At 33.7% G+C, this 13,870-nt stretch overlaps 2 protein-coding genes and 1 long non-coding RNA gene across 3 annotated transcripts; 1 reads left to right on the top strand and 2 right to left on the bottom strand.

Annotated features, from left to right (window-relative positions):
- The first annotated feature begins 45 nt into the window (after positions 1 to 45).
- Positions 46 to 9,178, top strand: LOC126745161 (centrosomal protein of 112 kDa-like). The gene is made up of 6 exons (XM_050452890.1): positions 46 to 453; positions 2,699 to 3,077; positions 3,137 to 3,369; positions 5,894 to 6,171; positions 6,241 to 6,424; positions 8,927 to 9,178. Exons 1-6 carry the CDS (start codon positions 151 to 153, stop codon positions 9,170 to 9,172), a joined length of 1,623 nt encoding a protein of 540 aa, XP_050308847.1. The 5' UTR covers positions 46 to 150; the 3' UTR covers positions 9,173 to 9,178.
- Positions 6,446 to 7,055, bottom strand: LOC126745163 (M-phase phosphoprotein 6). The gene has a single exon (XM_050452893.1). The coding sequence runs from the start codon at positions 6,910 to 6,912 to the stop codon at positions 6,481 to 6,483; it is 432 nt and encodes a 143-aa protein (XP_050308850.1). The 5' UTR covers positions 6,913 to 7,055; the 3' UTR covers positions 6,446 to 6,480.
- A 464-nt stretch (positions 9,179 to 9,642) lies between the features above and the next one.
- LOC126745123 (uncharacterized) lies at positions 9,643 to 10,507 on the bottom strand. The gene is made up of 3 exons (XR_007663434.1): positions 10,438 to 10,507; positions 10,221 to 10,373; positions 9,643 to 10,154 (listed from the first exon to the last, which is right to left on the bottom strand). It is a non-coding gene; the product is annotated as an uncharacterized LOC126745123 (long non-coding RNA).
- Between the last annotated feature and the right edge of the window lie 3,363 nt (positions 10,508 to 13,870).

Here is a 13,870-nt window from a genome sequence, read left to right as displayed (position 1 = left end):
ACCCACTTATCTGATACTATTTAGCTATTATCACACCCATGTTTATATGGGCAAAACGTCACTGCCAAATTAAAATAATGACTATAAATCAACCTGTTTTGTTATTTGGCGATCCTTAATTCATCTTTCTAGTCTACCAAAACAGCTCCAATGGACCCTCGAACAAACCTCGACATAGAATTTAAAGAGCTCCTGTGTATAATTCGGCAATACATCCCCCGTATAAATTCCAACGCGTATCTTATGCAATGCCGAGTTTGGCTCGAAAAATTGAGCACTACAACTGCAAATAAGGAATGCAGAAACGTGTATCTTGCAGAGCTTAGTAGACAGATTCAAGCTAACAAACTTTTACCGCCTTTTAATGAAGCTCCTCCTACTGGAGACTTGAAAAATCTTACGCGGTTTTTAGGGAAAGAATCAGTTTCTCGGCGCAGTAGTGCTTCATCAAAGGTAAGATATCAATTTTAGTTGGAACTTTATTGTTACTCTTGGTTTTAACAGAGTTCCACTGACTTACAGGAATAATTAGAAATGATTTTTCATACTTTTTAGGCATTTAAAGTTCTATGATTATTGTTCGTTCATTCCCCTTTAGCTATGAATGTTTTACTTTAAATCTATATTTATATTGTGATAGAGAGCTTTGTATGTAATATATGTTATAGATTTACACAAGGTCTAACATAAAATAAGTGATTTACACACCATATATCGAACATCTGATAACAAAATATTTAGTAAACCATATTATTTATTGTGGGTGATTTAAATGCAAACCTTTTAACAAATAATACTACAGGTACAAACCATAAAAACTTTTGAAATTTCAATAATTTTTATGTATGTAGTACCATTAATGCAACACGACGACATTAGGAGAAATCAATTGGAAAGTTTAGCTATTCCAAACATAATATATAGCTTCATTAACGAAATTTAAGAAACTCTTGTAGTAAAATTTCAAATCTGTTAATACCCGATTTAACATTCGTATTTAAAAAGGCAACAGCAAAAAAGTTAAATGTTACTAATTAATGTTTATAGTTGTCGCTGATAAACCACCCTTAGATTTTCTTTATTTTTTTTATTCTGCAGTTTTGCTTGTTTACAAAACCATTCAGTTGTTGCTCATTAGCATTGAACGAATAAATCCATTATGCTCTCTAGCCAGTTGTTGCAAGCGAACTGCATAAATTAATCTTTGTTGAGAGTCGCCTGGCCTCAACTCTTGCATTAACTGTAACTTATATAGGAACAGATGTAAATGACTTGTTAAGATTCTGCGTAAAGTCCCCGCGATAACTGCAGTTCAGAAGAGTTGATGTTTCGGGATTCTCATCAACACTGTCCTAAACGCGTTGAATATTTGGCCGCATTCACTGCAGACCGAGGTCTTCCGCTTCGTGGAGGAACCCTAACTGAACCTTGTGCTTGGAAACGTCCCACTAACCATTGAATCATGGTTAACGCTATACTTTTCTATAATTAATCTCCTAGGTTTGCGATTCTGTACATCAAGGAAACATCGGAGAAAATTAGAAGAATTTCCAAAAAATTTAACATCGAGACTGCCTTCACTTCTAATACAACCATACGAGTTGTATTAGAAGTGTAGTAGTGAGTAATACAACCAAACACCAAAAACTGTGTATACCAAATCCCCTGAATGTTGAGCGATATACATAGGCGAGATAAACCATCGACTGAAAGTCAGGACAGAAGAACATCGAACGTGGACCAGAACAGGAGAAGTTTCCAGATCAGAAACAGCAGAACACGCTGGGTCCAATGGCCGCAACATACATTGGACAGAACATTTTGTGCATTGGATGACAAAAAGGTTCCTGAAAGCAACTTACATCACGCAAAACCAAAGAATCATCAGCCAGGCCAGTGTTGATATTCCCAACACCTGGAGACTAATACTGTCAGGACACTGCACTTCATGCATAACCAGTTTGTTAATTAAGACTTGATAATGGTTGGAGATACTTCTCAACAGAAACATCGCCTTAAATTTACATTAAAGACAATGGAACATGTTAATTACCTGGTTTACTGCCAAACTTTCCCAATTAATAAGGGAACGAGATATATATCTACAAAAGAGTTGCAATATTAATGATAATTTAAAATTACAGTTTTCCAACATTAAGGTTACTAATAAGATAAAATTTTTGAAATATCAACATTTTATTAAAAAGTGTAAGGAGGCTGATAATGATCCAAAGAAACAATGAAAAATCATAAATAATTTACTTAAAGAGTCTGAACCAAATGCTTGTTTTAATTGAGTCTCTGTTAGTTGATGTAAAAGAAGGGATAAATATAGTTAATAATTTAAATAGACCGATGTACCTAAATAAAAAAATTAATGAAGTAGATAACAAATTGCGTATGAAATTTCCAAGATTCAAAAAAGTGTTGTATACTCATTTGGCTGAAAATTGTATGTTTTTTTTATTTTTGTTGAAGATATTATGAATTTGAAGTCTGTAATATGTAATTATTGTGTAATTTTAGCCTATTTGCTTTTTACTACTATCACTGATTAAAAGTATATTATTATGTTGTATTGTACCTTATAAATAAATAAGTATTTTCCAAAAACATAATAAATACACTGATTTCTAAAAAAAAAGTTAATATACTCAGGGGTTTTATTGGTTCAGACAGAAACCGTTTCCTCTTTTAGTCCAAAGATTCATATTCATCAAGTAAAAACTCCAGGAGACAAGATAAAGGTGACCTCTTATCAGACCTGGATATAAATTTATCATCCCTTGATAATGAAACCTGGGGTTACATTGGAGACATTCCAAAATCGGAAGATGAAATAATGGAGGTTTCTCATAACCTTTTAAAGAATCTCACTTCACAAATCGGTGCCAAATCTGCCCGGGAAGGTAATCTGGTGGGATCAGGGGAGCCATCAAAGAAAAATAACGAAATTCCTAGTGATGAATCTTGGTCTGATGTTTCGGATAATACCATTGATCCCAAGGAAGAAATCTACATTAAAAAGAAGAAATCTACAGACACTAAACTGATTAAGAAGAAACATAGTGGCAACAGTAAGTTAAAAATATATTTTTTGCATTTTTAACGTAAGCGTTTGGTTTTTTTACTTTAGAACTTAAACCTGACAGTCCGTTTGCCTCCGACTCTAGTAATGTTAATTTAGAACAATGCCTGGGCGGGTTCCTCAAAGATACAGATTTAATAAACTACATCTCTCAAGACTGGAAGAAGACTATTGCAGCTCTGCAATTGCGTTTGTCCGAAATGATTCAGCAGAACAACACTTTGAATGAGATTATCCAGAAACTCGAAGGGCAGTTAAAGGATTCTAGTGCAAAAAATCAGGTATACTACATTACGTATACTTCCTAAGAAAATCAGAAACTTCCAGTGTTCTGTGGATAGGGACGACCAACCCCTTGTCACTAAGGATGCATATCACCCTGCTATTAATATCTCGTTGAATCTTGTCAAATTCGAGAGTGTTACAGATTTCCCCTCCAACAATGAGAGTCCTAAGTATAATTTTCGGAGGGCTAATTTTCCCTACCTTTACCAGCTTATCTCTGATGTGGATTGGACTTTTATACACACCCAGTCAGATGTTAATGAGGCAGTTAAAATCTTTTATGACAAAATCCATGGAATTTTTTGTCTAGCTGTTCCTCGTTTTCGACCCTCTTATAGTAAATACTCATATCCTGTGTGGTACACTCATGAAATTAGGAAATTATTAAAATACAATTAGGAGATGACTTCATACAGGGTGCTCTGCTGCTTATGAGGATTTTAGAGCTGCTAGGAGGGTAGTAAAAACAAAAATGGATCTTGCTTATCACGAGTATATATCCAAGACTGAGTCAGCTATTCGGAGTGATCCAAAGCAATTCTGGAGGTTCATTCACCTTAAACGAAACAACTCTCGCATTCCAGGTTCTATGAGCTATAAAGATACCACTGTTGTGAGTCCTAAAAGTATTGTAAATGCTTTTTCTGATTTTTTCAGGAGTGTTTATTGTTGAGTCCTCTATTGCTCAGCCCAAAGAATCTAATACATATGGTTCAGACAACATTTTGGTCCAATCTTTTGTTGAGGCAGATGTAAGAAAAGCTTTACAGAAGTTAAAAAACAAAGAAACTGCGGGTCCTGACCAAATACCTTCATTTCTTTTGCGTGACTGTGGATCGGCCCTGGCTGTACCACTCTTACAAATCTTCAACTTATCACTCAATACCAATAAATTTCCGGAAGAGTGGAAAAAGGCTAAAATATGTCCAGTGTTTAAGAGTGGCGACCATGGCAGAATAGAGAACTACAGACCGGTGTCAATTCTCTCTAATTTTTCGAAGGCCTTTGAGATATGTGTGCACGATAAATTGTCTCCTCAAATTAAGCACATAAAGCAGCATGGTTTCTTTCAGAAAAGATCTACTGTCACTAATATGGCTTGTTTCTTGGAAACAGCATATCTAGCTATAAATCAGAAAAGCCAGTTGGATGTGCTGTACACAGACTTCTCGAAGGCTTTTGATCGGCTGGATCACGGTTTGCTGGCACGGAAGCTGGCTTTGGCTGGATTTCATCCTTGTCTGGTGAAGTTCTTCATCTCATATCTGACTGGCAGGCTTCAGTATGTTGAATTTAATGGTTCTGGGTCTGAGTATTACGTGGCTTCGAGTGGTGCGCCCCAAGGCAGTAACCTCGCCCCAATGCTGTTTGATCTATTTATTAATGATTTAGTGGATCGTATGGAGAGTTTCTGTCTTTTATTCGCTGATGATCTGAAGTTGTTTCGTATCATTCGTACTATGCTGGACTGCCTGAAGCTGCAAGAGGACATGAATAGGGTCTTTGAATGGTGTGAAAGAAATAAACTACCCCTAAACTGTGACAAATGTAAAAAAATGACAATGACAATGAGATTTTATACCCATATATATTGAGTGGTTCTCAGTTGCTAGACTGTTCTTCAGTGAAGGATTTGGGCATTGAAGTAGATAAGAGGCTCACATTCAACCAGCATGTAGCACAGGTCACTGGTTCAGCCTTAAAATCCCTCGGGTTTATAGTAAGGTCCACTTCTCAATTTAGGAATATATCCAGCTTGACTGTATTGTACAATTCATTAGTAAAGTCTAAATTAATGTATGGCTCTATGTTGTGGTTCCCCATCTATGATGTTCATGTTAACAGACTGGAGTATGTACAGCGCAGATTCTTAAAGTTACTTTCTGTTAAGTTGGATGGTGTATATCCAGTAAGAGGTGTGGAACAGGAGTACCTGCTGAATAGATTCAACTATTTGTCACTAAAGCAAAGTACTATTTATTCTCTCTAGTCAGATATTTTTATAAAAACTTTGCAATAATAAAATTGATTGTTCTCAGCTTTTAGAGAGGCTACCTCTATTTGTTCCTCCTGCCAATACAAGGAGGCACCATATATTTTATCCCTCTCTTAACTTAACAAATCTGTCCAGCAAAGCTCCACTATGCCGTGCTTGTACATACATGGTATAATCAGATGAATACTATAGATGTCGACATCTTTAGCAGCACTGAATATGTTTTTAAAAAAAGGATGTGTTCCTCTCTTAATTTGAATGATACCTGATTATTTTTCTGTGATTGTTATCATTTGGTTAGTGTGTCTTAAATTCTTACAATTATGCTATTGTTTTAAATTTTCTTTTTTAGATCTTATATTATTTTTTTTGGACTACTTATTTAAGGTGCTTATAACTTGTACTGTTTTAATTTTAATTATTTCGATTGTCTTGTAATTGGGAATTTTCCTGTTAAACAATAAACTATTTGAATTTGAATTACTGAAATCTCCACTGCTAATTAAATAAATAATGTTTTTCAGGCCCAGATTGAACACAATTTAAAAATGGCAGAAAAGCTACATAATGAAGAGGTTTCCCAACTGAAAGAGGCCCATGCAAATAAGTTATTTCAAATAGAGACCTCTAATAAAGAAACAACTGAATCTTTAACAAAAAATTATGAGGAAAAATTAACTCAACTAACTTACAGTTATGAAGAAAAAATCGCCGATATTAATAAGCAAAATGAAGAAAGTGAGCTAAGGAAAAATAATGAAATCTGTAGACTTTCAGAAATAATTCAAGATCAGTGCCTAAGGTGGTGTATGAAAAACCTGTAGATGGGTATCTACAGGTTTTTTATACAATGTTTCTTACTGATTTTTAGGATCATGAATGACATATCATCACTGAAAACTCAAATTTCAAACTGTAGCTGTGAAAAAAAAGTGCACGTCCTTAAAAAGTGTGTGTCGAAAATGGATAAGCTTTTTCAAAAAACTGAAAAGGATTACATTAAGCAAATCGAGCAGCTGAAACAGGAGCTTGAATTAAAAGAAGGCTCTTTACAGGTAATGTACAAATACTCATGATTATCTTAAAATAATTTATTGATGACGCACTTAAATTAAACAAGGGGCTCATCTTTTGCAGGTTTTTGAAACGTCTTATTTTTGCTTCTTTTTCCTTTAAATTTGTTTCCGATTGTATCGACTACTGATGAATAATCTTTGGCCATCTGTTCATCACTTATGTCCTTCTCTTTCTTCCTCTCAGACTCGAATATTTGTTTGTTATAGTCCTTTTCCATAAGCTTTTCGACATCGGGGTTCATTCCACCAAACGATAATCGCCCTTCGACTAAGTTTTTGCATAAACTTATGCTTGCCTCCCTAAATATGATGTTACCGTCTCTTCTCATTGCCTCGGTTATTTCGTTGGAGTACATCGCTTGGCCCTCAGCATCTTCCTGTTCTTTTAGCACTTTTTCTTTGGTTTTCTTCATGAATTTCATTTCCAGGATGGTTTTTGAAAGTTTTACACCTTTATCCTGTTCCATGGTTATTAGAACGTATTTGACTAATATTTTATAAGGAAAAGGCACTTTGTATAGATTCTGATGTTGATTAAGCACAAAATGCCTTTTAAAACATGTAAAATGTAAATAAACCAAGAAATAATTAAATTTCAAAAAGTGAGGTTATGTAAGTTTATAGTTTTTGTGCTACGTGATTTTTTGGTTGCTACAAAACCTTGGACAAAATAAAAGAGGGGACTGGTAAAGTAGGAAATAAATATAAGACTGGGTGAAACCTGAATGTCTGAATCCAAGGCACTTTTCCATAAAATCTGTGTATTTCTGATGGTATTTTCCTATAAATTCTTAAAAAAGCTAAAGTAATTTTTATTTCTAGTAATAATCAGTGGATGAGTTAACAAGCTATCAACCAATTTCTCTCCCTTTTTATAACTTGAATCAATACTAACAAACATCAATTAAATATGTATTTGAAAATTGGCAATTTATTGGCACTTAATTCGTACAGTACGTTACGGAATATATGTTTTACATATACATATATGCGGGTTTTACAGACATGACAATGTGTAAAACGCGCCTAGAATTGTAATCTTAAAATGTTTAATATGCTGTGTTTTGCATAATGAAAATTAAAGCGTTATTCTAATAAAAAATAAAATATCAACTCTGATAAAAATATAATAAAAAATCAGAAATAAAACTCTAATAAACAAACTTAACAACATATCATTTTTTAAATAAAAGGCTCTAATAAACCGCCTTCTTTCACTAAACAAAAACTTAACCTATCGTAAAAGCTATTTCGCACCTCCAAAAGAGTTTCAGGTTAAATGGAATTGGCACCTTCGACAATTTTATTTCGCAACTCCTCTAAATTTGTTGGCCTACTAAATTCACGCTTGTAAATGGTCTGCTTAAGGTAACCCCACAGATAAAAGTCATTTGGAGACAAATCTAGAGATCTAGGAGGCCATTTAATATCGCCAGTCCCACTAATAGGGCGGTCAGGAAAAGTATTTGTTAAAAATTCTTCAGATCATTTTCAGCCATCTTGCTGAAAATAAACCGATCCCAGGTCTACATCAGGTAGGATTTGAATGGCAGGAAGAACTTGGTTTTGCAGCAACTCAAGGTACTTTTGGGCGTTTAAAGTGCCATCAATAAAAAATGGCCCTATAACATTGTCGCCCAAAATACCTGCCCAAACATTCAATTTCTGAGGTACGAAACTGAAAACTTCTGTGCTCGTTTTCCTGAGACCAATAACGAACAATGGAAGGATTGTGTTTGCCATGTAATGGAAAAGAAGATTCATCAGAAAACAAAATATTTTTTAAAAAACATTCGTTTTCATTTGCCTTTTCCATCATGGTTTCACAAAATTTCATTCTTCGCCACTGCTCTTCAGGAAATATTTCTTTAGAGTTTTTGAATACTTGAAACATTTGTACCCATATTTTTTCCAGATACGAGCAACAGTTTTATTGCTTATTCCCAGTTCCTCTCGCAACACTTCTAGTGGACCGTGTCGAATCAAGTTCTAGGGTACTGCAAACCATTTCTTTCCGCCGTTCTATATCCTGGACCACTTCAACAGGTGGTTCTTGACGTTTTGTGTGGCATTTTTTACAATCTTGAAGACAAAAAGATGTCTCAAAATTTGTAACCACATTTAAAACCGTTTTTGCACAAGAAATGTCACTGAAAACAAATCTCTACACTGTACTGCCGAATTGCCTGCATAAAACCATTTAATTAGTTGAACTCTTAGGGGGTATAAACAGCCATAGTGAAAAAAACACGAAAATAGCTCACGATAACACGATCCTGTATGTCTGTATACATTGTGATTTATTCTTGTAAATTGCAAGTGCCGTTCAAATAAATAAATTTCAAGTATTTTTTACAAACATGATTAGATAATATCCAGGAAAAATTGAGGTATAATGTATTATTTGTCAAACAAAAAAAAGTAATGTTTAACTTTTAGAAATAAATGTTTTTGACATTCACAAAATAATCACTCTTCTAGGTTCAATTAAAGCTTCAAAAAGCCGAACTAATAACCCAAACCAAGACCGATCAAAAAGAGCATTTCGAAGAAATCTTGAACTCCTTAGAAGTAAAATACATAAAAATGCTGGAGGGACACGAGCTTCAAATTATGAAAGCGCGAGAGGAGGATGTAGAAAAAATTAAATATCTTACATATTTATTGGACAAAAATGGGATACCTTATAATGACAAAATTGAATGCCAAAACAATAAAGTTTTATAGATATAATATGCTTTGCGTACTTTAACCTAGTTATTTCATACAGATCAGACCACAATGATCTGATCATAAATGATGAATTAAATGATCCGTGTCATAATTTACCCTGTTCGCCAGATTTGGCACCTAGCGAGTTTTTGGAAAAATTGAGACAGAAAAAATAATACCTCATATTAAGAACGTTTTCCAAGCCATTTAAATTGAATCGGAGTTAGAGAAAACCCGTCGTGCTCTTGTGGAGAGTTTGGTGATCTTTATCATATATTATTTAATTGTAACCTAAATTCTCCGTATTCTGATCAGTTAACCACTAGGGTCACTAGACCAGTAAATAAACAAATAAGAAAAGTTTTGAGTTAGAGGACCTGTAAATCAGTTATACATTTACTTGTACTATAACATTTTTAAAGACAAAATTATCGACAATTTTCTCTTATTATGAACAACAAGAGATACGTTACCCTTTATATTTTTTAAAATTTTGCCGATTTTTATAACAAATGCCCAAAATCCCAGTAAATGAACGAACTCCTCCAATAAATGAAAACTATAAGACTAGTAAATGAACATAAGGTTTATTTTTAATAAGGTTTTTTTAATTATCAAATATTTAAATTATATATACTGCCTTTGGATGAGACTGGCTCTGAAATTTTTTCTAAAACAAATTTTCTCTTATACCAAATTTGGTCCACATTTTTGGGCCATCTCCAAAAATTTGGTTTTATCTTTTCCATAACGCTGATCTCATATTCTTGGGCACCCTGATCTATATTTTTTATTAAACCTGGATACCTCTTCTTTCGGTAACTTATAACCACGAAGTCTCCAATATTAAAAGCTGCAAATGTGAATACATTATATGATTAAAATATATTTTCCATGTATCTATATGATATAAGACCAGACACATTATTTATTTGCTTACTTTTACTGCTTGTTTTGTCAGGCTTCTTCGTTTCCACGTCTATTTCTTTTTTAACAACTAAAAGCGCATTAATATCAACATTATAATTTCTTTAATACATTTTTTTATAATGAATAAACTCACCTTTATTTTCTCGAACTCCATCAATAAACTTTTCTCATTCCCCTTCTTTAACATCCAATTTTAACTTCTTGTTCTGTTTTCCGGCTAACTTTTTATTTTCATCATCAACATCCTGGATCTTGGTCGCTTCCACATCATTTTGTTTTTCTTTAACTAAAAGCATAATACATTAAATTTCATTTTATTCTAAATTCTTATTAGGTATAGTTAAAATTACCTTGATTTTCTCGAACTCCGTTTATCAACTTTTTTGAATCTTCTGTTTTTTCTGATCCCCCTTCTTTAACAACCCTTTAAGCTTCTTAGCTAATTTTTTAGTTTCAGCTGACGTTTTCTGTAAAGCCGTTTCTTTTTTTCGTCTATTCTTTTTTTTTCTTGTTCAGATTGATGTTTCACCCACTTATCGGATGTTATTGCGTAGGGCATTTGAACACGTTGGCTTCTCTTTTTTGATACAGCCTCTTGCTTTGGCCAGTGAAGATGATTTTCCCAAACTTTATCTAAACTTTTATTTCCTGGATTAATGACAATATTGGATAATATTTTAATCTTCGATTCGCTGCAAGGGAGAGTTTTGGCTGGAATAGTCATACACTCAGATTGGAATTCTCTGTCTTCTATAATAATAAATGCATTGTCGATAATCGTGTCAAGAATTTCTAAACAGTATGATTTTATTTGGGAATTCAAATGCACACCAGAAAATAAAATAGGTGTAATTACATCAATTTCTGGTAATGGTGATGTCTGATAAGTTGGAGGCTCATATAAAACTCCGTCAATTTCAAGGGGCAAGTCGTTTAAAAAGGAATCTGTAAATATATCGCTCTGTATATTCACTGACATGTCATTTATTTCAGACTCGCTAAATAACTGGTCAACATTATCGCTACTGTCATTAAAACTTGTTGAGTCACCTGCGTTTTTTTCGCAAAATTTTTTAAAATAATCTACACTGTTGGACAAATTTGTGATATTATTGACCTTAAAATAATGGTCCAATACTTTCAAGGAACATTTATAGTCTTCTATTGATAATTCGATACTGGGTCTTTTCTGAAAGATTTCATTACGCCGGGTCGAAATACACTTTGAATAATAATAATAATAATAATGATAATAATAATAAGTCTTTATTTCCAACAGGCAACTTGCCCAATAACAGGAAACAGTTGCAAACCAATGAAAAATATAGTTAAAAAAAAACACACACAAACAAACCTTAAAGAATGAAAAGAAAAGAAAAAGAGTAAAGTAAAGTCACATTCTCAAAAGTTATCCAAAAAATTAGAACAAATAACTATTAATATGATATAAAAACCCAATTATAAAAGTTTAACAAGGTAATCACATATTCAACAAAATTAAATTAAATTAACTGCAATATACCTACTAACTATAACTACACATGGGCCCTAATCCCAAGAGTAATGATCCACCAAGATATCGATAATCACATGAACCGGAGAGAAATTTACATCGCACATGTGACAGATCCGATTAAATATAGCGCATATTGTATATAGTGGCTATTTCAACAGGATGTTAGTATGAGGCCTTAGCAGAAAGAATGTTAGGGGATGTCTAGCATTAAGCCTAGGCACCATGAAACGTACACCAGAAAGAAGTACAGGACTATCAATGAATCCATTCAGTAACCCATGCAGGAATTTTACAGAGAAGATCATTCTTCTGAGATGTAATGGATGTAGATTGAAGCGTTCCAATAGTTGCCGATGATAAAACCCTCTTACCGGATATATGCCATCCTGCCTGAAGGCCAAAAACTTAGCAAAAGCTGAACAGATTCAAGGAGACCAACATGATTCTGATAGAGCGGGTTCCATATAATGCAGCCAAACTCCAGTTTTGATCTCACAAAGCAACAGAAAAGCAGTTTTAATGTAGATTCCAAAGTAAAACTCTGAGAACTTCTAATTATGAATAATATAATCAACTGAGTCAGGGCTTAATAAATAAACGCCACAAATTCTGAATCCATTTATAATGGTTTCTGGTTTAGAAGCCTTATCAAAAGCTTCTTTAAAGAGGATGCTAAAGTTGTGCCGAGTAATTGGTGTACAACTCTTTTCTTTATGAAGTCGGCACACGGATTTCCATTCAACTTAAAAGGTCTAAATATACTGACATCACAAGGTTGTAGTATGTGTGTCGAGTTCGGGTATAAACAATAAAAGATGATTCTGTTCATCTATGAAAAGAATTACTGGAAATATAACGCTATTTTCCAAAAGCCAGGGAAATATATTCAAAAAACGTTGCACTGGTCATCCACCCAGAATCGGACCTTCCAATGGCCCAACCTTTTGGCACCGAAAGAGCTAGCTCTTTAGGAATTCTTTTGTATGGGAAAACAATCATTGGTGGGACTGACATAGTTGCACAGCACTGTAATTGACTCTTTTTCGTTTCCGCCTGCAATCTCGTAAAGGTTTTTAAACTTTTTGGAGGGCCCTAGAACTAAACCTGATTTCATACACGTTCTTATGCCGGTTTCATCCGCATTGAAAATGCGGGCTGGATCAGACATCATGTCTAATACATTTTTGTCAGTTAAGTACTGGATAAGTTCTAAAAACCATTGCCTTATACCATCTTCAGTAACCGCAGCACGAGTTTTGGAAATAATCTCTATATTTCTTTTTGAAATTTTTGGGTGCCTCTGAAGAAAAAGCTTTAACCATTTATCTCCTGGTCTATCATCAGTAAAATTATTTGGTCGTTGAGAATTTTTAAGGACTTTTTGTACTCCTTTGAGTCCTTAACCTCATTGGGATGCATCGGAAATCCCAATTTGGCTTTTGACAAAATCCATTTAACTAATCTACTTTCCTCATGAGCGCTCAAGACTGTAGAGGGGCCCATTTTTCGAATATGTGGCACCTTTCCCGTTAATTTGTTATGTAAAGTGGACTTTGGTATGCCATATTTAGAAGAAGCTTTATTTACTGAAATAGTTGCAGCTTGAATTTCACTAATTGCTGCATCCAAAGCTTCCTCCGTGTATTTAAAACTTGGAGCCATCTGAAAAATAATTGTCGTCCAATAAATGAACACCAGTAAATGAATGTTTTCTATTAACGTTTATTTACTGGTTTGACTGCATTTGGGTATAAATGCTATTATTCAAGTTAGTTCAGTTCTATGTAAGATACGTTTAAGGTTGAAATTCGCATAAAAAATTATTTTAAGTAAAATCCAGTAAATGAACACACTGTTCATTTACTATATTTAAAAAAAAATTAAACCAGTAATTGAACATGCAGGAATTATTCAATAATAGAAAAGTATTAGGTATAAACTTATTTTATAGAAAACAATTATGCGTGTATTAACCTATAAAGTGCATTTCTTATACTTATTTCATAAAATATAATAGCTATGAAGCCTAGAAAAAAACATGTGCTTACCTTAATATTATAAAATAGAGACACAAAATGGTCACGCGGTGACACAGTCACACTTCAGTCGCTTGTTTTAAACTGTTTTGCCAATGCCTAATGGAGGCTAGTGAACGAACGCTATAAAGAAATGTGCGCAACGTGTTAGAAAGATATAATAGAGCTTTTCCATCGAATATTCTTATTTTTCAAGAAATTAAACTCACTGTTCATTTATTGGGTGCTGTT

This window comes from Anthonomus grandis, chromosome 15 (genome assembly GCF_022605725.1).
Source record: "Anthonomus grandis grandis chromosome 15, icAntGran1.3, whole genome shotgun sequence".
NCBI lineage: Eukaryota > Metazoa > Arthropoda > Insecta > Coleoptera > Curculionidae > Anthonomus > Anthonomus grandis.
The sequence above is the reverse complement of the archived record's forward strand: the minus strand, read 5'-3'. Positions and strand labels throughout refer to the sequence as shown.